General features: G+C 38.8%; 1 protein-coding gene across 1 annotated transcript in view; it reads left to right on the top strand.

Moving 5' to 3' along the window:
* The first annotated feature begins 2,654 nt into the window (after positions 1-2,654).
* The window catches only part of LOC140139425 (uncharacterized), a 32,514-nt gene continuing 7,829 nt past the window's right edge, over positions 2,655-27,339 (top strand). Inside the window, exons 1-13 of the mRNA XM_072161184.1 lie at positions 2,655-2,961; positions 6,861-7,229; positions 7,780-7,887; positions 9,350-9,474; positions 10,782-11,081; positions 11,848-11,988; positions 14,058-14,196; positions 14,582-14,890; positions 15,879-16,065; positions 16,559-16,704; positions 19,075-19,248; positions 25,683-25,838; positions 26,791-26,940. Coding sequence (XP_072017285.1) covers positions 2,871-2,961; positions 6,861-7,229; positions 7,780-7,887; positions 9,350-9,474; positions 10,782-11,081; positions 11,848-11,988; positions 14,058-14,196; positions 14,582-14,890; positions 15,879-16,065; positions 16,559-16,704; positions 19,075-19,248; positions 25,683-25,838; positions 26,791-26,940 — 2,395 coding nt within the window. The 5' untranslated portion in view covers positions 2,655-2,870. The remainder of the gene's footprint in view (positions 2,962-6,860; positions 7,230-7,779; positions 7,888-9,349; positions 9,475-10,781; positions 11,082-11,847; positions 11,989-14,057; positions 14,197-14,581; positions 14,891-15,878; positions 16,066-16,558; positions 16,705-19,074; positions 19,249-25,682; positions 25,839-26,790; positions 26,941-27,339) is intronic.

Genomic DNA, 27,339 nt, shown 5'->3' with positions numbered 1-27,339 from the left:
AGACATTTGAATTTCAATGCACGGGGGAGGTGACAGTTTTTTGTTCTTGATCCGAAAGTGTTCTAAGACATTTTTACCAAGATTTGTAGCAACACAATTTACATGACTGAGTCAAGAGAACATAAAAAAGGCGAGTTGTTTAAATACTGATTTTGGTGATCCACACCTTCACTTCGGATAAAGAACAGGTCTATTATCGTGTTTGGTGCCCAAGCGCGGACATTCCTTTTTGAAGATTTTCTTGTTTTCTAAATAAGGCCAACCCTAAACTGAAAGTATCTCGATGCTGAAAGTATGCATATAGCATACCGATTTTTTCGTAGGCCTACATATAACCATAGATGAACTCCTGGATGGGGCAGCTTTAATTAGCATGAGGCCGCATTGATATGTAAATAGCGTATTGTTATTTAAATTTGTGCCCAGACGTATTGAGGGCGACAGTCATGTTATCCAGACGGAGAATGGCTGCATATGCCGGGCATGTCAATTTGCTGAGTGAAGGCTGATAATCACCTTTCTGTATAGGTAATAAGCTAGTATATTTCGTGTACCAGTTGGTACAAGTCAGGTGATGTGAAATTCTGCTGCGTGACCCCCTCTGCGTGGTAGAATTATATTCATAAAACATTGAATTTAACAGATATCATGGGCAGCCAACCACGATTTATCAGCATTTAAAATATATGTTAATTAACAAAGATAAATAATAAGGGACCGTTCACAAACACTTGTAAGGGGGGCCTGATGCAAAAAGGGGGCTGAAAATGTTTGACCCTTCTAAGGGGGGCCCTGAAAAAAATGGCCACAATTTTTTCTGGGAAAATTGAGTTTATATGCTTTTCTATGGGGTTGAGCGATAATTTTCATGTCAGAAAGGGGGGGGGGCCTGAAATATTCGAGGTCTGTAAAGGGGGGCCCGAAAAATTTTCGCGATAAAATTTTTTTGCATCAGGCCCCCCCTTACAAGTGTTTGTGAACGGTCCCTAAAGAGTACAAATGGCAATTTACTAGTAAACAAGCCTGAAATCTTAAAATGTTGCCACGTGATTTCCCGAACACGTGATATGTCAACATGTGACCACTATTCAGATTTACCATAAATATTTGGAGTATGCTTGCACATCATGCACATACACTGTGCATTTCTTTACCTCCGTATAAAATCAATAATTCATGCTGGGAGCCAAGTAACATTGTCTGCTCAGTGCAGATTGGTATTTTATTTTACTTGAGAGCATAATAGAAATACATAAGACGAATAAGGCGCCATGATGGAAGGTCAGGTCGGGTATCAAAGGTTATTATAACTTAAATACTACTTGTATTTCCCACCTTGCCTCTGTCACACATTTCCTTCATATTATTGACAGCAAGTCCTAATTTTGACTTTGCTATTGCAAAATGTCATTTCATATCAAATTAGTAGACTTTCTTTGAAAAAACATATCACTGGTGCCTGATGGGAATACCCGTCCGCCATTTCATTAAACTGGATCGTTTTCGCCTGGTTTGTGCCCAGATGTATTGGGGGCGCGCTATACTCTCATTGCACAGGCAAAGTTCGCACAACTAACAACGTTGTTATTTGCCAAACTCAATTAACATGATCCAAGGGGTCGAACATGAATTATTCATAACGAGCTATAACGGATCGATAACTGGCCTCACTTTCTAGCTAGTAAACCAGCTGAATTTTTCATAGATTTTGCGTTGCTAATAGAACAACCGTGAATTTAGTGTCACCCCCTTGATATAACTAATTCTCCAAAACCGAGAAAATCACTATTTATTATTATATCGTATGCTATGCTTATTATAATAAAGGCATCGGATTACCTTGAAAATAAAGTACATTGAAGACAACAATATAAAAACTAGTCAAGTGAGGCGAAATCAAATAAGATAATTCATGAGTCTGCTTTTATCAATGTTCTCTCAGCCGATGCTAAAAGCAAATCATCTGTAGTCCAGTTTCTCTCTAAATATATTTCCGGGGGACGTATCATTAGACATACGTGGGCCAAGTGAACCATTAGGCTATATATTACCCCCCCGTGAGATGCTTTAAAAGGGTTTTTTTTAAATACATTTTTGTTTGTTAACTTGCCGCTTATGTTTCTTGTTTGCTTCTTTATCTGTTTATTGCTTTGGTTGGTAAGGCGGTGAGTGGAAAAACTATCTTGGCCTTTGAGATCATTTCTATAGCCTTGCTAATATACATAACCCAGGTTCTGCGTGTTATCATTAGAGGGGGCATACCTACCAGAAGAATAAAATAAAAAAGGCATTTTTTTTCAGGCATTATTTAATATATTAAAAACAAGTACTAATAATGGGTAATCACACCTATTTTCAATAAAAAAAATAAAAAGCCCATCGTCCTTCTTTTTTTTTTTTTTTTTTTTTTTTGAAAACCCGGACGAGAAACATGTTTTTATATTTACTCAGCCTTATACTATTTTTAGTACTAGAACGAACAAAAATCACTTTAAAGTCACTGCGACTGTTTGCAAGTTGAATTCTCTCAGGCCATGCTCAGTTTCATCACAAACCTCGACCCAACAGACCATGTAATAACAGTCCAAGACGCCGCGCACTTACATCAATAAGAGTGGCTCCCCCGAAGATGAATAGTCACTCTCGATCTCCTGTACAGTTTTCAACATAAAAATATGTTACAAACAAAACTGTTTGTTTAATATTTATGAATTTATGATTGAACTACATAAACTACAGTCTCTGATCTGGTTTAGCATCTATACCAACGGCATAGTTTGCAAACATCAACATTAAAGTGAACTCATGGATTAATTTGGAAATATTTCATCGTGTTTTTAGTCCAGCGGTGTGGCCACTAATGGAATAACATGATTCTCTTACGCAACCATATCGTCCTTGTTTTGCTATGTGTGCTCATTGGAGAAGGTAGAACACAAACCGAGGAGGTTCCTTATGATGGTAAGCTGTGGTTGTTTCTTTTTTCATTTGCTTAGGCCTACACGTTTATCAAGATTGGGGTTGGCATAAATAGAGCAATCGTACGAAAATGATGAAGGCATCGTCGTATCATCAAAACAGAGAAAATCATGATGAAGGCTTAGCCAAGTAATAATAATAATAATAATAAAAATACAGTTGAACGTCCCCGCCCCTCAAGAAAATGTCAGATTGGAAATGCAACTCTGTTCAGAAAGATTATCTCCAGCTAGCCCCGACCGCTTCCCTTTATATAAAGTGATTCTGAGATTGTCTTGTTATTGTTTTTATTTTAGGGAATTCAGACATATTTTTAATTTTAAAATGTTTTAGAAGTTAACTTACTCCAGAACTCTAATCCCTATTCCAGAAAAACACAGCACTAATATTCTTGAATTAAAAAAATACTACCCTGCTTCGCCAAATGAAGTCCTAATCCATTAGTTAGTTCTAACTGCCAATGAAAGTCAAATTTTAATATTTGGTCAATTTTAGTAATAATAAGGGCCAAAAACTGAAAGCGTTTTAAGACGTGTTTAAGGCGTTTTTCGTATGTTGTGATAATAAAGCCCCAAAGACTTGAACAAAGACTAATTTCAAGTTAGCCTGTGTATTCTTATTTTTTGAAAACACACTTTTTCATAATCAATTATCAAAGATAACACAAAATATTGAATGTGCTACCCCTTATGAACTCTTAGTATTCCTAGCCTATGCTTAGACTTTTGTCAAGTCTTTCAATAGTGTGACTACAATTGTAATAATTCATACAAAATTGCCCATTTCCCCTCAAAATTGTAAAACTTTTAAAATATGATTTTATTGCCAGTTAGAACTATATGAAGGATGAGGATTTAGCTATGTTTCATTTAGCTAAACGGGATAATATTTTTCAATTAAAAAAAAAATAATGCTGTAGGCCTAGGCCTATTTTTCTGGAATAGGGAGTAGCTTCGAATTTGCACACAATAGTTACGTATTTGATGTCTATTCTGCTAGTGTTAAATTTAGATGAAAGTTATTTTGATGAGTCAGATGTACGTTTTGAGTAAATATTGCCTATTTTGCACAGTCCAAAATTTTGTTGAAGTGCCCAGGGCTACAGCGACATTGTCGTGTGAACTTTAAGTGGGTACTACACCCATTGCATTTTTTTTTGCATTTTTTTGCATTTTGTGAAGAAATGAGAAAAAGAAATTATTGGACAAAGTGGTATGCAAAATGAAGGGGCAAATCTTCTCGTTCAATTGGTGGCATCAGTATCAATGACGCGCACATGCTTCTAATGGTATAAGCCAAAAAGTGGTACCTCACTGATGTTTTAAATTCACTTCATTTTGGAAAGCTTACTATCAACGGATTTCGTTAAAATTTTGGATATGTGTTGCTAACACATTAGGAAAATAATGTTGATATGTAAAATGGCAATAAGTGGTCCCTGATTTCTTTTATGACTTCATGAACTTGGTGCTCCACAACTATCAAAAAACGAACCGGTTAAAATGCTTCTATTTTCAATGTCGAGCTATATTTTGTATTTTGAACTTGCGCCACTATATGTCACTGAAATTTAATTAAGCCATAGGTAACAGGTTACCACAACCACACTACAGCAATGTTGAAAAAGATTGTATTTTTGTCACCTATACCACCATATTAGGTAGTTTTCCGTAAGCTTCATTTTTGTGATTTTGGTAACTATTTTATATTTATTTGCTCAATCCATCTCAACTAGGCAATCTAAATTGTACTCACCATTTACATCCCAAGGTATTTAAGTATATCCACCTCACACATTTCCATGTATGATATCACAGACTATCACATGTATTCAAAATTGATGCCTGAATTTGACCTGAACCTATTAACCTATAACCTGACCTTTGATGACCTTATAGCCTCTTTTAATCTCTTTTCCTTACAACACATTATAGAAGATACATACATGGTGTAGTATTAAATTGTCTATGTGGAAGAGATTAGGCCTATTTAATTTATTCAGTGTTAACGTCCGATGCCTATTTTGATGTAAGGGGCTGTGCAATAATTATGAGCCCCTGGGGGAATTTCAAACGGCTTGCCAAAATCCCTTGCCCCCGCCCTCTCGCCCTTTCAAAAATCGCGTTCCCCCCCTCTCGGCCCGCCAAAAATTATTTGCCCCCCCCCCCCCTTGGGCATGCCAAATTTTTAGGATCCCATTACAAACCTTAAAATGGTCTATAGGCCCTACCAGTTGCGAGCGCAGCGAGCAGGAAAATTTGCATATTTAAGCGTTTCCGTAATGTTTTCCTAAGCCTTTTTAGAGCGTTTTATTTAAAAGGCGCCCCATGAATGTGTGCACAAAAATCGCTTGCCCCCCCTCTCGGCTTGCCCCCCTTTACTTTCGAAGTTGTGCGGGCTACCCTACTATCACTCAGGTAAGTTGGTAGCTGGTAGGGTTACATTTGTGCGTAAAATGAGCGCAATTATGATCGGAGCCGTTTGGCTGTTTTCTAAACGTTTTACACAGTGATAAGAAAAATATGTACCCAGCACACATAAAACCTTTATAGAAAACGTTTCAATGTCGGGTTATATAAAGGTTATTAAACGTTTTAATAACATTCAGAAAACATTTAGTGGTGTCAAAATATTTAGAAAAAATGTTTGCCACAAATTATTTTGCAATACCATTTTGACAATCCAAAAACGTTTCAAAAAATGTTTCCATGACCTTTATAACCATGATAACCAGACATCTTAATGTTATTAAAACGTTTTGACCAAATCAAAAACGTGCTTATATTCAGGTTTATATTTTGCTACTTTGACTATGGCTAATCAGACCTTGTGCTACGTTTGTTTTTGTGTTTAGCCCACTCCGTTACCATGGCAACCTGAGAGTAATTATACAATTTTACAGAAAATAGCCCCCATGGGTTACAATTATTGTATGTATAACACATATCGGCTGATATTTTGCAAAGTTGTGAAAAACATTGCCCCAAACATCCTCAACACCACCCTTTATATAAAAATCGGAAAGATCAAGAGTATGAGGCGCACTGCACTCCGTACATCCCACATTTGATTTACAAAGACACCCAATATAAACAATTAGTCAACCAGATTATTAAGGGGCAGTGGGAAATAATTATGAGCCCTGGTGGTAAGGTAAAATGGGGGGGGGGGGACATTTTTGGCGAGCCGACAGGGGGAGGGTAAGCAATTTTTGATAAACTGAGAGGGAGGGCATATAATTATTGCACAGCACTGCATTGCTAAACATGCTAAAAAGGAGGATGGAGTAAGGGACCTCAATCATGGAAAAATTTCCGACCAGATGTTGAGATGACGTAATTAAAAACATCAGAAGGACAGTGCCGCCGCGTAGCCTCATGAGGGCACTGGGCAATTTTTTTTCATAAAAGTTACAATTTTGAAAATAGCCGAAAAACGACCGGGTTCTGTCTCGGTTTCATTAGGCCTAACCAGGCGGCGGATGACATGATCGAGCCGGTGAAACCGCTCGGCCGTATGGCATTTTCCATATACTCGGTTAGTTTTGTGGGGTTCGTTATCGAACCCCAACGGTTTTAGCTTGTATTTATATTATTCATCAACATAGGCCTATTTGTTTGTGATATTTCAAGCGTTTTAAAATTTCAAAATAATCCCATTCAATTACACGGTTGACGATGAAAATTTACTGAATTTAGAGAATGCAATGCGGCCACCACCTGGGCCTTACCAGGCACCCGATCGAACGACTCACGCTACGTCACTACCTAATATAGTAAATTCAATAAGCTTCTTTGGAACCCACAATTTGTGTCTCTAATCACAACTTAATAATGATAGTGTAAAAATCAGTACAAGTATACGAGTATTTGTATTTTCAGATTGTGATGTAGCAGCCGTCCAAATAGACCTCGCACCCAACTCTCCAGTTTACATAAGCACTCCCAACTACCTAAATGGAACACACTATGGGCCTGATAGTAATTGCGCTTTTAACATAAGTGCGCCACAATCTTACCAAATTTATGTCGAATTTCTACGATTCAGCATCGAGATCAACCTCGATATGTTGTCGCTGACGGATGACGTCACCGGATTAAGTCTGGCATTGTCTGGGCCGACTCCGGTTAGTTTACTGTTGCCAGGGAATCACGTGGATTGGGTATTTACTAGTGATTCAGACGTACACTTGCAAGGCTACTTTGCAAAAATAACGGCCATAGATAGAGTTGGGGATCTGTTTCAACCAGGTATGTATACTTTTATTGGCTATTTGCAAAATGATGGCTCTGAAAAGAGCTGTTTCGTATGCGGTTGTCTCATAATTATTATAATATTGACGTATGTGTGTGCATGAGGTAATCTGAGTAGATGCAGCTAAAAGACAAGAATATTATAGATCGGTATTTGAAAACCAGTTTGTGTAAACCCACTTCTTGCATGTTCAAAACTTGTAGTACCTCGTTAACTTCCAAATTCTTTTCGAATATCTTGCACTTCATGACCATATGACCTCGTGACATCTGACCTTTTGACGTAACGTGATGACATAAAGCGGAAGTGAACGTCTAGGAAGGAACTGAACGTCGAATAAGTCTATGCATATCGTGAACCGGAAGTAATCATCGAATAAAGTCATAATTATTAACTGCTTCCAAATTCAATCCAGCTTTCCAGAAAGTGACTCCAACTTTGGTCATGGGCACTAAGTTGTCAAATTTTGACAGAATGAAGAGTACTAACACTAAACAGTAGTCTGTTGCTGATATTATTTTTACTTGACTTGAATTAACTTTACAGATGTGTTTACTTGTAACACTTCGTCAGCAGTGCAAATTATGCCTCGCAAATATGTTTGTGACACCGTTGAGAACTGTGTAGATCGTAGTGATGAATTGGAGAATTGCAGTAAGTACTTTGCTTATTATGTATTTTGAATTGATGTCGATGAACCATTGGGTATGGTTATGATACAATTTGCGGTTCATAATAGCGCTACCTTAATTTGTAAAGATACGAAAATTTTCACGGTGCACTGTTAAAACTAACTGCAGACTTACAGGTAAATTAAATATACGACCGTTTATGTTAAAAGGAAAAAAAAAACGTACGTTTACAGGTAACAGATGTTCTGCGTGGTCCGTGCGTTTATACGGCGTTCAAAACGTGCGTACATATTGCTCGTCTCGGTTTCAAGCTGGATTGTGCTCCTTTGTAACGAAGGAGCACAAGGCGGCTGGAACAAAGACCAACATTATATCTGGTTACCAGTTACAAGAGGGCAAAACTCTATACCTAGTAGTTTCCAGGTCTAATACAGCATGCTTTTGATTTTGGAAATCGCAACCTTTCTGTTGTTTCATATTTTACGGTATTCCACGGTATGGTATTTTACTGTATTATTTGTTTTTTATCAGTAAGTTACCGACAGCTGGGATTCCGGTAATTTACAGTAAAAAAATAATTATTGTACATGTCTAAGGTTAAAGTGTCTGCCATTATAGCTGCAAATATATATGACTATAACCAGTAACCGAACACTGGTTTATTGTAATACTACTGGGCTAGCATTCCATGTACTTGTCAATGCAAAATTATGAAACACGATCTTCATCCATGGTGTTGTCTTTTTTAAAGACGGTTCTTGTTTTTGAAATAAATGCATTTGACATCTGTAGAAATCAGGTTAGATTTTTGATTGCCAAATCCAAAAATACTCACATAATTTAGAGGATCTTCCGAAAACATAAGATTTCTGTCGCCATGAAGCCACCCAATACGCTGAAAAGATTACTTGTACACCCGAAGGATGAAGTCGATACCATCAAGACCAGTGGGGTAGTGTACGAGATAGAGTACAATTCTCATTGGCGAGACGGGATGTCCGTTTAGAGCAGACTAAAAGAACATCAGAAAGACGCTGAAAAAGTTGCTGATAGGAAATATACCAGAAAGAGTAGAACTATGTCAACAACCGAACTTAACAATATAACCGACCACATTGCAATAGAAAATCATGTCATCAACTGGGAAGAGCCTAATCTAATCGAGAAAGATGGGAACCAGCAAACAAAACTTATCAGAGAAGCAATTTGGATCAGAAGGCGGGGGAATAAAGCAGTCAACCGGGAACATCGGCAGTTACTCTCTTGATTGCGTATACGATCCACTCATAAGAACTAAGCAACCGAGGGATGCGAAAATCGCCGGAAGCAGCGACCAATCTCGCGGGAAAAGTGGATCCCCAGTGGCCATTATGAAGAAGGCATCAGCCAAGATGGCGAAAGTCTAAATTATGTGAGTATTTTTGGATTTGACAATCAAAAATCTAACCTTGTTCTTGTTTTGTGTTAAAACTTTTTATACGTAGCTCTTCTTCTACCGTACCGCGCACCTGCTGGGGATAGTGATATTCCACGGGTTGAGGATGATTTTGAAGGACCCATTGCTATTCCACCTTTCACCTATTACGAAGAAACATATGAATATTTGTTTGTGAGTATGATTTTTGTTTTTCATCTTCAGTTAAAGCAATAATGTGTGATTTGCATAAAGAATAGATTCCTATTAAAATGTTTGTTTTCACTGATCACATTATCCCCTTTTAATTTCGAGCCAAACAAATGAGGTATAACGAAGAAAATTGCGATTTCATTCAGTGTCTACAATGCGTGTACTACTCTCGCCGATCGTAACATGTATACTACACGGAGCATCGCGCTCGACGTGTGTACACATAAGCTGACATCCACGGGAGATGTTAGCAAGCAGTCGATCGACGAACTCTGAATAAAACCGGGTCGACCCGGTTTTAATATAAAAAGTTAAATTTTACTGTAATTTATTAAAGCACTTCAGGCTTAGTCTTTTATGTGGTATTTTAGTACACCACTGGGCATTATAATTATGCAAAAAGTAGAAATCCGAGTAAAATTGAGGGCGTCGCCGTGTGAAGCAAATCACACATTATGGCTTTAATAGAGGCTTGTCGCACTAACGACAAATGGCGTAACCAGCCAAGTGGTGGTGGTGGTGGGGAGGGCCCGAGGTGGAGGAGGATAACTCTTGTCCCTCCTTCATGCAGGTCCTCATGGTATTTCAGATAATCAAAGGGTATTTTTGCCATTTTTGTCAATGCCCCAAGTTTCTTACTCCAAACTTATTGTGATATAAGTTGCCTATGCTACTGCCCCGGGTGTTTGTGCATTCCCTTTGTCAGTAACTCCATGCCTCGTATCAATCCCTGTGCACTGTTTGCATTTTGTGCCACATAATTTCTTTAGACCGCGATACCACCACAGTTACTAGGGCTAGGGTTTAAGGTCAATACCGGTGTTCTGCGGGTAGTTCACTCATCAGAAAATCAGGTGATGGGACCACAAGCAACTCATCTTACCAACATGTAACAATAGTAAAAGTTTAGAATATTATTGAATGAACATGAAGCTTCACAATTTCTCAACTTTGCTGCTTTCGTTCTTTGTTAAAACTTTTATAGACATATTCACCTTTAAGCTACCCCTGAAATATCAAATAGTTTTATATGTATTCGATCGAGGAGATCACAGATAGTTCCTTTTTATAGACCACTTGACATTTGACGTCATTGCCCGGCTACGTATGGCAGTATGCGCGCGAATTATGGCAATTCCCATTGTTCTTTGCCGTCACATTTCATATACTACAGAAAGCCATTGAACAGTGTATCGGTTCGCTCAAGCATATCGATAGACCAGTCCCTCGCCTTTGTTGATAAAAATGATGTCAAGTGTCAGTAATCAGTGATTTTTTTTTTATCGCAGTTCGGTTATAATGGAGTCATCTCCTTCGCGAGCGGAATAGATGACTTCAGAGAGGATGCATTCCCGATCAATATGAGCGTCGTCGCTCCCTTTTGGTCTGATATGGACACGGAATACGTCGCCGGTGCAGTGTTCAACCGCCAGGTGTCACGTGATGGTGGCGATGAGATCACGGAGAAACAGTTCCAGAGGGTCGACGATCTTCTCTGCAATGTGTTCTGCAATGTCAATACAACATGGATGAGTGTGGGTACCTTTGCTTCAGTTGGATTCTGGGGCTCCGATGTTGGATATGATGTGGTAATTTCTTAGTTTTAATATGGACTACACCCACATGTTATGTTCAATAATAATGATTATACGACGTCTGCTTAGGCCAAGAAAATAATGTTTGCTTGCCCTCCAGGGGGATTTTTGGGGTGGGTGGGTCGGTGGGAAAATATATAATACTTCAGACCTGCAATACGCAAGATACACCATATAAATTGAGTCAACTAGAGCGACAGCATACTTACAGGCATAAGACGCCAAGTTTATTGGAAACATTGATGCAAATGTAATAATGAGTGTACAGTTTACAGATGTCCCGAAAATGAGCCGCGGCGCTAATTACGGTATAACGACACTTTTCAGAGCCACCACTTCATATTATAGTTATTATGAAGAGGAAACTATTGAAACCGAATACAAACTCAGCAACCAATCCCCTCCTTTACTATTTATATGTCCGAAGACCTGAAACGATAACTTTTGAAATCTGAAAGTCCTCTGTTTATTGGTGTGTTGTCAGTGGCAAGTTCTCAAAAAGTCTGTAAAATTGAACAAGTCATCGCTATTGACGAGGAAGTAGGGTACATGACCTCGTTTTTTAACGCTTCCCAAATACTTCCGTTTGGAGGACGCATGTCTAGGTCCGCGTTGTGCGCGATATCCTCGTTGTTGGAATTATCGAAAGTAAAGGGGGGTGGGGTAAGGGGGAAAACACACCTTTGCATTTATACTGTATAGACCAAGCTTACATGAGCAACTAAATTATTATGTTTATTGTATTGATAATTCTGTATAGACAAACACATTTCAAGTGATTCTTACGAAGGATGACCAGAATCGTTCAGCTAGTATATTCTATTACCATGACATAAACTGGTCTGGTGGAGCTGACGATGGAGCCGATGAGTTCACTGGTCTTGGAGGGATCGGGGCGCATGTAAGTACAAGATCACATGAAGACTAATAGTCTCCCGTATTTCTAAAGCTTTCAAACTTCTACCAGTGGATATGTAACTTTTTTTTGTTCACGGAGTGAACATTTCCCCCACTTGAACCCATATCTCATAATGCACAGTTTTTCCCTTACATACAATGTGTCTTGAATAGTTATTGGAGCCCATTAACCCTGTGGTTAAGAGGCTAGCAAATAATTCCTAATGTCTCATACCCAGGTTATTATAATAGGCTTTACTGATTGGTGGGTAAGGTCAACGCTATTGGTTATTTTGGGAGAAGGCTGAGCATATTACTGCATATACGAAAAATCGTCGGCTGTATTCCATAGTGGCGTATAGTGATTTTGGGTCATTTATGTGAAAATTGGCACATATGTTTTTAATGATGTTCTCTTTCATTTTTTCTAAGTCTCATCAGTCATAATTAGCTAATTAATTAGTAATTAATTAATTAAATGTGGCGTATAGTTACAAAGGACATTTTTGTATTCCATAGTGGCGTATCGACCATACGCCACTTTTTACATTTTATAATTATGAAATATCGGCAAAAATGAAAAACATCGTATGTCATAGTGGCGTACGCGTATCGGACCTATACGCCACTATGGAATACGAACGACGAAAAGTAACGCCATAGGGATTACACGGCGACCGAGGTGGCGTACGGTTAACGTAAGGTTAGGGTATTGCGTTTTGTTCGTTTTCCATAGTGACGTATAGTTTTATTGTCAGTTTGCCAGCAATAGTATGTATTTATTTCTTTTGAAAAATATATAACAATAAAATCTATTTAGTTTACTACAGAAATTTCACATCATTTACAAAATATAATGAATGTCTGATTTACACAACTCGATTTTAAATTGGCATTTCTTCAAACCCGATTTTCTCGAAAAGTTGTTTATTCGCGGCGCCCCACTATACGCCACTATGGAATACGGACGACGAAATACACTGCTATTTTGATACAGGCGATTTACTCAATAATACTTCCAACTGAAACAATTGGGTTCCTCTTATCTACCCAGTATTGTAAATACTTATTGGGTCAAGCTTAATATCTGCATGGTATATTAATTGAATTCCAATAGACCTATGGTATTGATATTGATTTGAAAGTTTGTATTTCAATGAGTTTCTTGCTGGATGGAGAGTTATAAGCCAGAGTCAGAATGTAGGTACGGTATCATTTTGCCTCAAATCACTAATTAATGTAAGATCAGTGCAGAGTAGGTTAGATATGAAAATGGAAAGTTAGAACAAAAAACTATACTCCTGATCCGTGAACTGTGTCTTTTTATAAGACTCTTCTTGTTTTAAATAGAAAACTTAATAACCCTAACACACTGATTTTGCTATCGGAAGTTAAAGAAGAAGCGAAAAAGGAGCGAAAATCAACAAAGATGTCACTTAAATTGGCATCCCCGGAATTTGAACCTTGGACTCCTCGCATGCCAAACATACGCTCACTCACGGGTAGCCAGAGGGAATTCGCTGGCCCGGTCAGCGATTCCATTCTCTGAGCATATAGCACTTACGGTGACTGCGCAGTGGTTTACCTCGTGGTATTCTGTGATAATTCGTGTGTTAGGGTTAATGAGTTTGATTCCTGCAAGTATATTTATAGATATTGATTGCATTTAGGCATCCAGTTATGGGGCAGCAGCTTGTATCAATATCCGTGCCTTTAGGGCAATATAACTTGCATGTGCTGATCTTTCCGATGCTACTCAGCATATTCAGGGTAGTGGTGCGAATCGTTTCTGGTCTAGCACCCCACTTGGCGTTGCCTACCTTACGCACTATATTTTCGCTTGTACTGATTTGGCCTATGTCTCCATGAGTCTTCAATTTATTACACAAACTTACTTTAAGATGTGGTTTACACTGACTAGCTAGCTAGGGAATTTTAACCAATGCGGGATGGCGTAAGTTAAGAGTAGTGCTCTACGTAATTCAAAACCGATCGCTCATAGATTGGTCAAAAACCAATTGCTCAGCGACCAAGTGCACATTCAGCTTACCTATGTGTTTCACGTTACTTAAGGTTGGTTTCAACCAAGGCGATGGAAATAGGTTCTTCAATCTCCCAGGCGCCCAAACTGATGACGTCATCGACCTGGATAAGCTAAGCAATATTGGAATACCTGGAGTATTTGTGTACCGAATCGACGGCAATGTAACAGGTGTGTATTTAATTACATGTGTTTACAAATTATTAAACCATGTTTACAAATTATTAATTGAACCATGTTTACAAATTGTTAAACCCCTAGAAGCAGAAAATTTGTAAATTTTAAATTGAGTTAAGTCAGTAAAGTCACTCACATTAACACCGGAGATTACCAAGTCGCAAACTAACTCGGTTTAGTGACTATAATCAGGATAATGAGACACATTTGCCTCACGGCTACTTAACATGCTTAAATGCACCTCCGTGACCTTTGGCCACTTACAGCAATAGATCGACTTTGTTTCTCTCCGTCGTAAAATACTTCTTTAGAAAACAGCCTATAATGCTGTCAATTATGTTTCATGTCAAAATATTAACAATTATTTTCATATTTTTAGAAATAGCACTGGACCGACAGGAGTTGAAATATCTAAATGATGATCCCGCGCCGGTGGCAGCCTGCTACGACCCCGGTGTGGACGTTGCCATAAAGTGCGCCACATATGGCTGTTACGAACCTCCTGCCGTCTCGTGGACATTTGATAATGCAACGATTCAATTCACCACACAGACTACACCATCTCTGAAGAGGACTGTTGGGCAATTTAACGTCTTTCCATTTAACCCAACTGACGATGGTAAAGTTCTGACATGCGCAGGGGAAGAGACTGGAGCGTGTACATTGTACTCATCTATTACTATTTATGGTAAATTGAAATAATTAATTATTAATGAGTATGGACAGCAAGTACAGATTAAAAGTCATTCCCGATGCCGCACGCCACGTACATGAATATTGTGGAATATATAGGCTAACTATGGGATTGGCTTTTACGACGGGAATTCATAACAATTAGTGGGTTTTTAGCGGGTTTGCCATCGGACAAGTTTAGAACTGTCAAACTTTTGTCAGGAGTAGCTCTGATTTCTTCAGGACAAAGTACCTAAGAATGAGACGTGTATAGGCCGCCCTAGCCTTCTGATGTCTATCTGCTAAATTTAAAGCTTTGGTGGCTCTGAAAAGAGCCGTTCACTGAACGTGTACGCTTTCGTCTAATTGTTCGATCGTCATACGACGGGACACGTTGTTCTATATATTTATAGTCTTGGATTTTGTCATAACGGTACAGCCTTGATTTTTGCAGGGTATATCAGTTGGAGCCAATCCGTCAACTCTATCTAGGCGCCAACCCGTCAATTTACCACAATGTTAACAGCTGTTTCCTTGATATATCTTGATATCAAAAAACAGGACCTTGAGTTTTTGAGATTTCACAAGAGTTTTCCGACATTACCAGTACCAGTGGTGGGGTCTTCTTAGTGGAAATAAAAGCACAGGATTATATGACCGATTCGGAGTGTATTTTCAGCCATACTGGTTTATTGGTGGCTTTTTCGTGAAACTTTGGTTTACGACGCAGTAGTCTCAATAGAATTTTATGGGATCGGGATTATTTTCTCGACGTTTCTTTCCTGTAGTACTTTACAAAATATATACACTGATGCACCATATTTTCAAACTTTAATTGAAGACCGAATTATGAAAGACTAGTTTGCGTATGACGTCCTGTCAACTTGACCAAAAAATGCTGTACTGCGTAGGTGAGCAACCAATCACGTCGTGCCTTTGCCCAGACGTCAGACGCAAACTAGTCTTTTTAATTCGGTCTTCAATTATACGTCTGCCTTCCACAGATAGTACAGACGTGTTTCTCATGACTACTATGGACAACAGGCCTTTACCGTCCTACTATGTTATATCACCAAATACAACTCTCCAATTCAAATGTATGTTTGACGACAGGAAATGTGGTAACCTTCAATTCACAATAGATTGGGACTTAAACGGCACAGCTCTGAACCACACGGAGTCTTACCACAGGTAAATACAACTTTTGCTCCCAAATAGCTCGGGCAAATAGCCCATGGGTTTTTACCCGGTTAATGGGCGAGGAGGTCGAGCGGGATGGGCCAGTCACACATATGGCTATAAGGTTTATGCTCCCCGCAGGAAAGAATACTGTAGGAAAACCTGCATCAATAGTGTATTATCCGTTTTGTCTGTCTTGCCTGTCTGGAGTCCCGTCTGGAGTCTTCTCTTGTCAGAGTCCTGTCAGTACCTCTTTATCCCCGGGTCTTTACCCAACCATCAATCCTCAGACTGCTCACAAAAATACTGCGAAGAGTTTTTTAGCATTAAGCGAATTGGGAGAAGCACGCCGTATGGTTCACCAGTTTACTATATATGCCAAACACGCCCAATTATCAATATTAATTAAAGTTCTTTCTTTCTTTGTGTTCTTCAGCATCTCTGAAAAATATCATTTAACGTTGAAATGTTTTAAACTATTTATGTCGTGTTATTCTGTAACCAGAGATACATATGGAACAATGAGAGATTTTCGAGGGGTTATTAGTACCATTGATGATTTCACTGTCACGGAAGAACACTTCGGCAAAAATTTGTCATGCAAGTTTCCCGATGGTTCAGTTACTCGAACTACAACATTGGTAGAAGCAGGTACGTATTCTAATGCAATGGTACACAGAAGACATACACTGTTAGTTTAGAACGGTTGACTAAAACCTTACCCTACCCTTGGTGCCATACGAACAACCTATTGTTGGGTCTCCAGTTCACCTCGAGGACCAATACATTCACGAGCAGTAAATATCTGTTTTATTATTGCCTCAATGAATGAACATTTCACCTGTTGTAGTGTTGTGTGTTGTTTGTACTTTTTACCATGACAGCGCATTATCCATAAGTACCAGACCTGAGGCCTAATTATCAGGGACAGTCTAGTCTGTGAAGCTCAGTAGTTAGAGCGTCTTCCCGACACATAGTGGTACATCCGGAGGGTTTTTTACCTTAGCCAAATGGCATTTGGCTAAGGGTCTCTTTTTCTTAGATTCTGATTCTTTCTTTCTTTCTTTCTTTCTTTCTTTCTTTCTTTCTTTCTTTCTTTCTTTCTTTCTTTTCTTCTACCAATCATATAATGAGCCATCGTAGCAATACGCATTTGTCAATTTTGACGAAATTTGGTTATCATGACCATTGGGGGGTGCCACAAATGTCACGTGAAAATGTCGGGCGCAAATGTCATGTCAAGGTCATTATAGCCCAAAACGTGTTTTTCACTTAAAATGCTACCCTTCCCCATACTACATAGCACCGTGACATCACTTGCACACATGCATCGTCTATAGCTAGTGTCTAAAAGTTGTACACAGAATTGGGGTCAAAGGTCATTTAGGGGTCATTTCCGGCATGTAACCAAATACCGTAAATCGGCCATCGTAGCCATATGCTTTTTGCCATGTTGACCATAGTTGAGCACTAGGACCATTGGGTGGTGCCACAAATGTCACGTGATCATTTGCGGTCAAAGTTCTTCCACTTACGGACAATGACCAAAAACGTAATTTTCACTATAATTGACTAGGGGGGCCATATGACCACCCATGAATAGCCTACTGTAGTAGACCATTTACATTTATTATCCCTCTAATCCCACCATGGAAAATCCACCAATCCTGTTCTGATCCAACAGCTATCTATCCTTTTTTCTCTGGGCAGGGCAGTCACTGGGGATGTGGATGTGTTGTATTTTAATGCATGGAATGGTATGAATTGTTTAAAATAGGAATGCAAAGCAGTCTACCCCATGATAGATTTGCACACAAATTTATCATCCATATATAGTCCTTACAAGCCCATTGTGGTTCAATGAGCCATGTAAAATAATAATTGGGCTGATCATTTCTCATCAAGTATACATTATAGTAAGAATAGGTATGTCCTTGCCAGGTTTTGTAAAGATAGGTAAACAATCTTTACAGAGCCTTCCAAGGATATCTGTGTATGTACCTAGCTAAGCTAGGTCTTCTCTTTCTGTCCGATTCTTCTTCTTTTTCTTTCCCCTTTTCAAAATGCTGCTGCTCCTGTAAATTACATAGTAGCCCTACAATGTCGTCACCACTATGAACCATAGGCTGGTGGTACAAATGTCGCATGAACAACTCTAGGTCAAAAGTCATAAAAAGATCAACAACACTGGCTAAGGGCCGTGCTCTGTGAGCACAATGTCTAGTTTTTTCTCTGGTTTAAGGGCTGGGGTATGAACGTTTGGACAGTATTTATTTTGGGACATTAGAGCACATCAGACATATCGAATTGCATTCTGAATACGAAGAATGTCATTCTGATATCAAATAATTTTGATTTTTGAAATTCGCAATTTGATACACATTTTATGGCAAATCATTAAAAATTTATATTTTTGATATTTAACAGTACTTGAAGTAAACTTTATTAATCTGATGATTTATACTTTAAGTGTATGTAGGTGGGATGAAAAGCCGACGATCAATTGAAAATTTTGACCTTTCGTATTGAAGATATGGATTTTTTCTTTCAAAACACCAAAAAACATTAGGTCTTTTGGGAAAAAAATCCATATCTTCAATATGAAAGGTCAAAATTTTCAATTGACCGTCGGCTTTTCCTCCTGCTACATACACTTTAAGAATATATCATTAGATTTATATAATTTACTTCGAGGACTGTTATATATCAAAAATTTGAAAAATATCAAATTTTTATAATTTGTCATAACATTTGTATTATATTGTGATTTAAAAAAATGAAAATTATTTGATATCAGAAAGACATGCTTCGTATTCAGAATGCAATTCGATAGGTCTGAGGTGCTCTCATGTCCCACAAAAATACTGTCGAAACGCAATAAACGCTCATTTTGGATCCCTTAAGTGCGTGTGCATGTTATTTTTCCATTGTAATTTCATGTTAACTTCTGCTAGTGTGCGACGAGTAGCTCTTCCTTATCCCTTTATGTTGATACTAGTTCTTTTACCGAACTCTCCTTAGCACAATGTCTACCAGGTTCGTACTCTGCCGATGGATATGACAATACTGTTGATCCATGCATCCCGTGCCCAGTTGATACATATCAACCAGAAGTTGGAGCTGTGGAGTGTTTGCCTTGTCGTGCTGGTAGAGGGACCCTGGTAACGGGATCCGTGAGGCCAGGACAATGTTTAGGTATGTATAGCTTATATCATAATAATTATTCTTCTGTGACTTGTATTCCCTCGTGAAGGTCCCTAAGGGGAAACATCATACATTTTCGGTGGATATGCTCGCCGGGATTTTTAGATGCAGGTCTTTGGAAGCTGATGGCGTATCGGTAAAAGGCAACCTTTTGGAGCTACGAACTTGTTAAAGGGGGTTGTTAGGTGCGGGGAATCCAGAACCGCGGACCCGTGAAAAATAGTGTTATCTTGTGGCACGACAATGCACGAGGGATCAACATTGTGATTGTGGCACCTTCTTGGTTGTTCTGGCATTAATGTGTCGACGACCGGTAGCCACAGGTGTTTCACTGACCCGGCCAACGAAACCATGCATATATATACAACTTTTTAATATGGTAATTGCGTCACTGCATCACGTGAGATGCATGCATGCGCAGTTCATTTTGTAGTACCAATGCATATTAGAGTTAACGCGGCTGTGTACTCTAGACATTGTTTCTTTCGCAAAATTGAGTCTTTTTGATATGTTTGTACTTTATGTTTTTTTATAAATACAAGGAATGAAAATCCAGATTTGTAAACTCCAACTGCAATATTTTAAGGATTTTATTTCACACTTCCACTCGTTTTTGAAATTGAAAAGGAAAGAAAATCTTTGTTGTACCAGCAGGGTACACGCGCGCAACAACGCATCGCGTTGCGTATCGCGCAATTTGTTAACGCACGAATACGCTACGCATACGCGACGCTTATCTGCATGCGCGGCGCATCTTATGGAAACACCACGGAAGCACTGATTTCACAAAAACCTAGTGTTCAAATGGCTCCGTTTTAGCTGATAAAATGAGAGTTTTTTCAAGTTCTTTCCCCCGATTTAAATATCAAGTTATGAATGGATTTTGCTCAAACTTCACAAGGGGCCATGGATTTACCCGATGTTCTTGTAATGTAAGGTAGAAAAACGAAAACTGTCGCATTCTCCTGTGAGATTCGATGAAAGTGCAAAATGTGACCACTTTAAACTTCAACGACCATTATTTCAATGTTCATTTACTCGATAAATAGTATGGTCGTTGAAGATGAAAAACAGGTGCAACCCGGAAAAAATTGGTACAAAGCTGATTTTTGCACCGAAGAAGCAGAAGGTATCATAGAATATCATATCCAAAATCCTCCAAAATCCACTTTGGGGAATTCTTTTTATCAAGATGGCCGCCAAAATGGCTGCCACAACATATAATTAGCTGTATCCCAGCTTCTGAAGCAGATATGATGATGATTTTAGTGTCTTTGAATAGGTTTAAGAGGTCAGGGAATTCAAATTTGCACAAGTCTAATACACTGATGTCTTCATTCACACTGTAATCCAAGATGGCCACCAAAATGGCCGCCGTCACATATGATTAGATATATCTCCGCTTCTGAAGCAGATATGATGATGATTTTAGTGTCCTTGAATATATTTCATAGGTCAAAGAATTCAAATTTGTACTATTCTAAAACACTGATGTCTTCATGCACACAGAAATCCAAGATGGCCGTCAAAATGGCCACCACCACATGGTATAATCCCGTATATTTTGGCTTCTGAAGCAGATATGACAATGATTTTAGAGTCTTTGAATAGGTGTCAGGTGACACAGAATTCAATTTTGTGTTTTTCTAAAGCACCAAGTCTTCACGCACACTGTATTCCAAGATATCCCTCACCCCACCCAGGTGCAATGGAAGCTGTTAGGGGTAGTCACAGTCGTTGTACTGATCATGCTGATGAACCCTGCACCATTTGTAGGCTGCAACCTGGTTTCGACATATTCTAATGACAGTGGAATATATGTCAAGCTCTTTGAGGTTGTTTACAGCATAAAGCACTATATAAATATCTACATTTATTTATTATATATCAGCTTCTGAAGCAAAGTAGCTGTCTTTTGGACTGCAAGTATAATCGCCTTAGCATTTCGGAAATTTTCTCCTCTGCAATCTCCAAAAGCTGTGACACTTCAATTTTGCGACAGGAACATCCATTATTTCCACAAGGATTCCTGGAGGGTAGTTTACATTTACATCGTACAAACTTAAGCAAGTTTTGTGGTGCTGCATCTTCCAGTGCTAGTACAGTGTCAGAGCGTTTCCAACCCCATTGCTTTGGATCCAAGTCATTGTTTGAGAGCTTTCTCCGTAGTATGACCGGCAAAAGAAATCGCAGACTGGAAATATGCTGCTCTTTCAGTAGGTGGAAGCTTCTGTGGATCAAGTGATGCTTTATTTGGTGATACCATTGCCATGAATTTAGCGAACCGTAAACCTTTTAAAGGATCTTTTTCTCTGCCACCATATAAGACAACAAGCTGTACCAATTTGTTCTACTGCCGCCTCAGGATGATAGCGGCTGCAATTTTTTCGGTTGTTTTGTTCTTCTTCAACAAACTTGTCTTTCCATGTCCAAATGTTGCAGAAGTGGAGTCACCACCACAAAGCTTGCTTAAGTTTGTACGACTCAAATGTAAAATCCTCCAGGAATTCTTGTGGAAATAAAGGATGTTCCTGCTGCAAAAATGGACTTAAATGTGTCACAGCTGGTGAAGATTGCAGAGGAGGAAATTGCCCAAACGCTGAGGAGATTATACATGTACTTGCAGAAAGGTGTGTCTATTCATCCCAAAATATCTCAATTATTCCCTCACGCTATCCGGCTGTGGCCACACATCCTTCCCCAACCTGAATCCCACGCTGTTTGCGCCGTCGATCGAGAATATGAATCAACGTAGCTTAGGTTACCCTTCACTTTTTTTTATAAAGAAAAAAATGTTTCGAAAGGAGGAGGACATCTATGCGTACATACAGGATTCTACAACCAGAAGTTCATTTGAGATCCAAATAGGGGGCAGATTTGAACCACTTCTAGATGTACCAGACACAGACCTTGAGGTGGAAGACCTATGGGACTCAATAAAACAAAGCTTCAAGGAAACATCTGAAAACGTACTTGGCCTCAAGAAACCAAAGCCACAAAAGCCTTGGATTTCAGCAGAAGTACTCAAATTATGTGACGAAAGAAGAGAGATTAAGCAACAAAAGCTTACAGACAACTCAAAAACAGTAGATACAACTTCCTGAACAGAGAGATCAAAAGACAGTCAAAACAGTGTAAGGACATCTGGATCAACAATCTGTGCAAGGAGGTAGATCATTGCCACCAAGCCTCTAAAACTAGACAGGTCTACCAAACAATCAAAACCCTAACAGGGAAACAAACTCTCCGGATGAAAAGTGTAAAAGATAAAGCAGGAAATATTCTCACTGATGAGGAAAAATCAAGGATAGATGGAGAGAAAATTATTCGGACTTATATAACATGCCAGGTCCAACTGACTCAACCATACTACAGACATTATCCAGTACTCAATCCAGTGATCCTGAACCAGGAATACTTAGAGAGGAAGTGGAACTAGCCTTGAAACACCTTAAGGAAGGGAAAGCAGCTGGACATGATGGTATCACATCAGAGGAATTAAAAGCTGCTTGTGATACAGGAATAGACATGATTCATAAATTATGCCGAAGGATATGGGAATCCGAATGTGTACCAGAGGACTGGGGCAAAGCAATCATTGACCCCATTTTCAAAAAGAAGGAGGCATAAGCATACTAAGTCTCGCAGGGAAAGTCTTCTGCAGCATAATTCACAGCCGGATGAAAAAAGCAAACCGAGGAGATACTCTCCGAATCACAAGCAGGGTTTAGACCAGGCCGTAGCACTGTTGACCAGCTTTTTACACTAAGACAAATAACAGAAAAATACACTGAAATAGACAAGGCGCTGTATCTCTGCTACATAGATTACCAGAAGGCCTTTGACACCGTGTGGCAAGATGGACTATGGGCAGCAATGAAGCACCTAGGTTACCCGGACAAGATAGTTCGACTCTTACAGGCTTTGTATGGCACCTCGAAAAGTGCAGTGAGGGTGGACAAAGATATCACAGAGTGGTTCAGGATTGCCACAGGAGTAAGGCAAGGTTGCATCCTATCGCCACAGTTATTCAACATACTACTGGAATTAGTCATCAGTCTAGCAATCCAGGACCTGGACACTGGCATCAAAATCCAAGGCAAAACCCTCAACAACCTGCGGTTTGCCGATGACATTGTTTTAATGGCAGATTCAGAGGAAGATCTTCAATCACTTGTAACTCTAGTACACACTCAAAGCAAGAAATTTGGCCTCACTATAAACAAGGGGAAAACTGAAGTTCAGATCATCAACAAAGTCAGCCACCCAATAACCATCTTCATAGAAAGTGACCAACTGAAGCAAGTCCAAACCTTCACCTACCTGGGAGGAGTTATCACAGAGAATTCAACCAGTACGGAAGACATCAAACGGAGGATTGGACTGGCAATGGGAAGCCTGCGGAAGTTAACCACAAGATGGAAGTCAAAAGAAATTAGTATCAACACAAAATGGAACTCTACCAGGTGCTAATCTTGTCAATAGCAACATATGGGGCAGAAGCTTGGACGTTCAAGAAAAGAGACGAGAAGAGATTGTTGGTGTTCGAGATGTCTTGTTTAAGGTGGATAATGGGAGTCTCCAGAAGTCTACGGAACACATCAATAAGAGAGGCAACAAGCAGCCAGGTCACAATACTACACAAAATCAAAGCCAAACAACTGTTCTACTTTGGACACATTGTACGGATGCCAAAGGACAGATACCCTAAACATGCCCTTGAAGGTAGAATACCTGGACACAGGCCTAGAGGTAGACCCCAAAGCGCTGGCTTGACAACATAAAAAGCAGCTGCCAAGAACTTGGGATTACATCAATTTACAATGCAAGGAGTATGGTCACAAACAGAGGCATATGGGCTTCCATGGTGAAACGGCTGCTAGCTCCAAGGTTCCCAGGATCCGAGGGAGGAAAGCAATAAGTCCAAGTCCAATAAGTAAATGCCAAAGAACTGACTACATGTATGGTAATGATATACCCATATGGATTATAATTCTTCCCCATATGACACTTGATGAATTCACCTATCCTGAAGAGCAGTCACTTAGGCTGAAAATGCATCAATGACCATCTATTTTATTCCCAAAAGGGTTTTAGATAAATACGAAATTGAATTCTGCGTCACCTAAAACCTGTATTTAAAAATACTCTAATATCATTGTCATATCTGCTTCAGAAGCCAAAATATACATAATTAGGCCTATATCATGTGGTGGTGGCCATGTTGGCGGCCATCTTGGATTACTGTGTGAATGAGGATATCAGTGTTTTAGATTAGTACAAATTTGAATTCTTTAACCTCTGAAATATATTCCAGGACACTAACATCATCATCATCCGCAGCGAACTTCAGAAACGGAGATATATCTAATCATATGCGGTTCCATTTTGGCGGCCATCTTGGATTCCAGTGAAAATGAAGACATAAGTGTGTTAGATTTGTACAAATTTGAATTCTCTGACCTCTTAAACCTATTCAAAGACACTAGAATCATCATCATATCTGCTTCAGAAGCGGAGATATATCTATTCATATGTGGTGGCAGCCATTTTGGCGGCCATCTTGGATTACAGTGTGAATGAAGACATCAGTGTGTTAGACTTGTGCAAATTTGAATTCCCTGACCTCTTAAACCTATTCAAAGACACTAAAATCATCATCATATCTGCTTCAGAAGCTGGGATACAGCTAATTATATGTTGTGGCAGCCATTTTGGCGGCCATCTTGATAAAAAGAATTCCCCAAAGTGGATTTTGGAGGATTTTGGATATGATATTCTATGATACCTTCTGCTTCTTCAGTGCAAAAATCAGCTTTGTACCAATTTTTTCCGGGTCAAAATGTCCAACGACCATACTAAAAATGACGATTTAGGTACACGATAACTCAATAAATACAGCATCTACAGGTAAGCAAATGTGATCATCGTAAAAAGCATGATTGACTCAAGAAACGGTTTTCTCATTTTTTTTATATTTTGGCCTATTTCCGATTTTAGGCATCATTTTGTGCAAATAGGCGTTTGTGAATTTTAAAAGTTCAATTTGATGCCTTATATGGTCAATATCTCAAAATATAAGGCCAATATTAAAAAAATAAAAAACCGTTTCTGGAATGGAGCCTCAAGATTGAGCTAAAAACAAAATAAAATATTTTGGAAAGAGTGTTTTTTTGTTATGATGTACCTAACAAATATTGCCAAAAACTCACTTTTTTGTAATTTTCTTCATAACTGTTGTTTTTACACCAAATCTATATTCATATTAAGATTCATTGATGTCTTGCCTTTATAAAAATGTATACTTTTATATGTCTTGCGCGAATAATTACAAAGTTATTGCACTTTTACTACATGCATGTCTGAGAGTACACAGCTGCCTTAAGACATGCAAGTAACATGTTTTCTTTTTTGTTTTAATGCAGAGATTTGCAGTCCAGGATATATCTCTCCGACGGGTTTGGCACCATGTACGCCATGTGAGCAAGACTCTAACCAATTAAACATGAGAGAGTCGTCATGTGTACTATGTCCTCGTGGAACAGGAACTGCCCAAGAAGCCACCGGCAGTCCATGTTTATGTAAGAGAGAAATATTCTATATCCGTATATGGCCTGGGTTTGGATCGGAGGATTATTTAAGCACTACCCAGCAAGTTTTACGGTTAGCATAGCTGTGTGAGTGAACATGACACCACTGCCCGCCCACTGCATACACGTGCAATGTTAAATTTGAATTTGGACAGATATATTTACAATAAAAACACCTTCAAAAAGCTGGTCGATTTCACATTTTTTGCTATCTACAGAAGATGTGAATTATCCTTTATGCATACATCACTTTAGATCTGAAATCGACCAAGTACTAATGACACACGCACAATTCTAAACCAACATATCTTTTGCACATAATTCAATGGGATTTGAAAAGTAAAGTGGCAGTTGAAACTCTAGTGATAACACTTTTACAGTGCATGATGGGGCTTCCTTAAATCATCCTCTGGGTTTGGATAATGAGTTATTCCAGTTAGAATCCACACACCCCATGTGGAAGACATGCCCTTAATCTTCAACATAGGGAGTATGAATTTCAAATGGGGTTACCTGCATGGGTGATTAGAAAAGTTTGAAATCTACACCCCTGTGTGGGAGATTATAAGGGTATGTCTTCCATAGGGGGTGTATCATGGATTTCAACGTGAATAGCAATGGCATCATTACGTTATAATATGTCCCTTTAAACTGTAACCAATTCTTTCTGCCAACTCTATTTCCCTAACTCAAATGCTAAGCATAGCCCTAACTCCAATGCTAAACCTAAAATGCCCTAAACCCCAATATTCACTTTTTGTGGAACCTTTGTAAGCAAACTCAACCTGGATGGTTGAGTTTGATTATAGTCGACGATTATCAGATTATAGTTACCGAGATGTCAAACATTTACATGTACGTACTTAATGTATTTAAACTCATTTTCATTTAAAGTTTGACACCGCATTGACTGTAACTTGTAATCTTTGTATTTAATTTGCAGCTATTTGTCAACCAGGGTATTACGGTGACTCTGGCCTAGCACCGTGTATTCCATGCCCATTCCACTTCTACCAGAAGTCGAGACGACAAACAGCATGTTTACCGTGTCCACATGGTAATGTTGCTCTCAGAGGGTCAGCAATATGTTTAGGTAAGACCTGAAACGGGGACACGGTTGTTTGATGCATGTAAATCTGAGTAATTTTAAGAAAAGTTGAACAATGATGGCGCTATTTATTTAAAATCTTGTTTGAATAGTTACAAGGGGTAGACACTTTTAAAATGATATTAGAACATCAGCAAACAGACAAGACCAGGGAATTTTCCAAAAACTTTTTGTTATGAACTGCAAGGTATAACTCATATTATTTGACTAATTTAAATATATAAATAGTGCTCTCAATTTGCACACAAATGTACAGTTTATAAAATTAAAATTACCACAAAAAAGCAGAAAAAGATGAATAATTTAATATAGAAACAAAAGTCTATGTTAAAAATTGTTACAAACTATTGTGTATTTACACTCTATTAGTGTGGTAGCTTGTTG

Source organism: Amphiura filiformis, chromosome 18 (assembly GCF_039555335.1).
Source record: "Amphiura filiformis chromosome 18, Afil_fr2py, whole genome shotgun sequence".
Classification (NCBI taxonomy): Eukaryota; Metazoa; Echinodermata; class Ophiuroidea; order Amphilepidida; family Amphiuridae; genus Amphiura; species Amphiura filiformis.
Note: the sequence above shows the minus strand (reverse complement) of the source record. Positions and strands in the feature narration are given on the sequence as shown.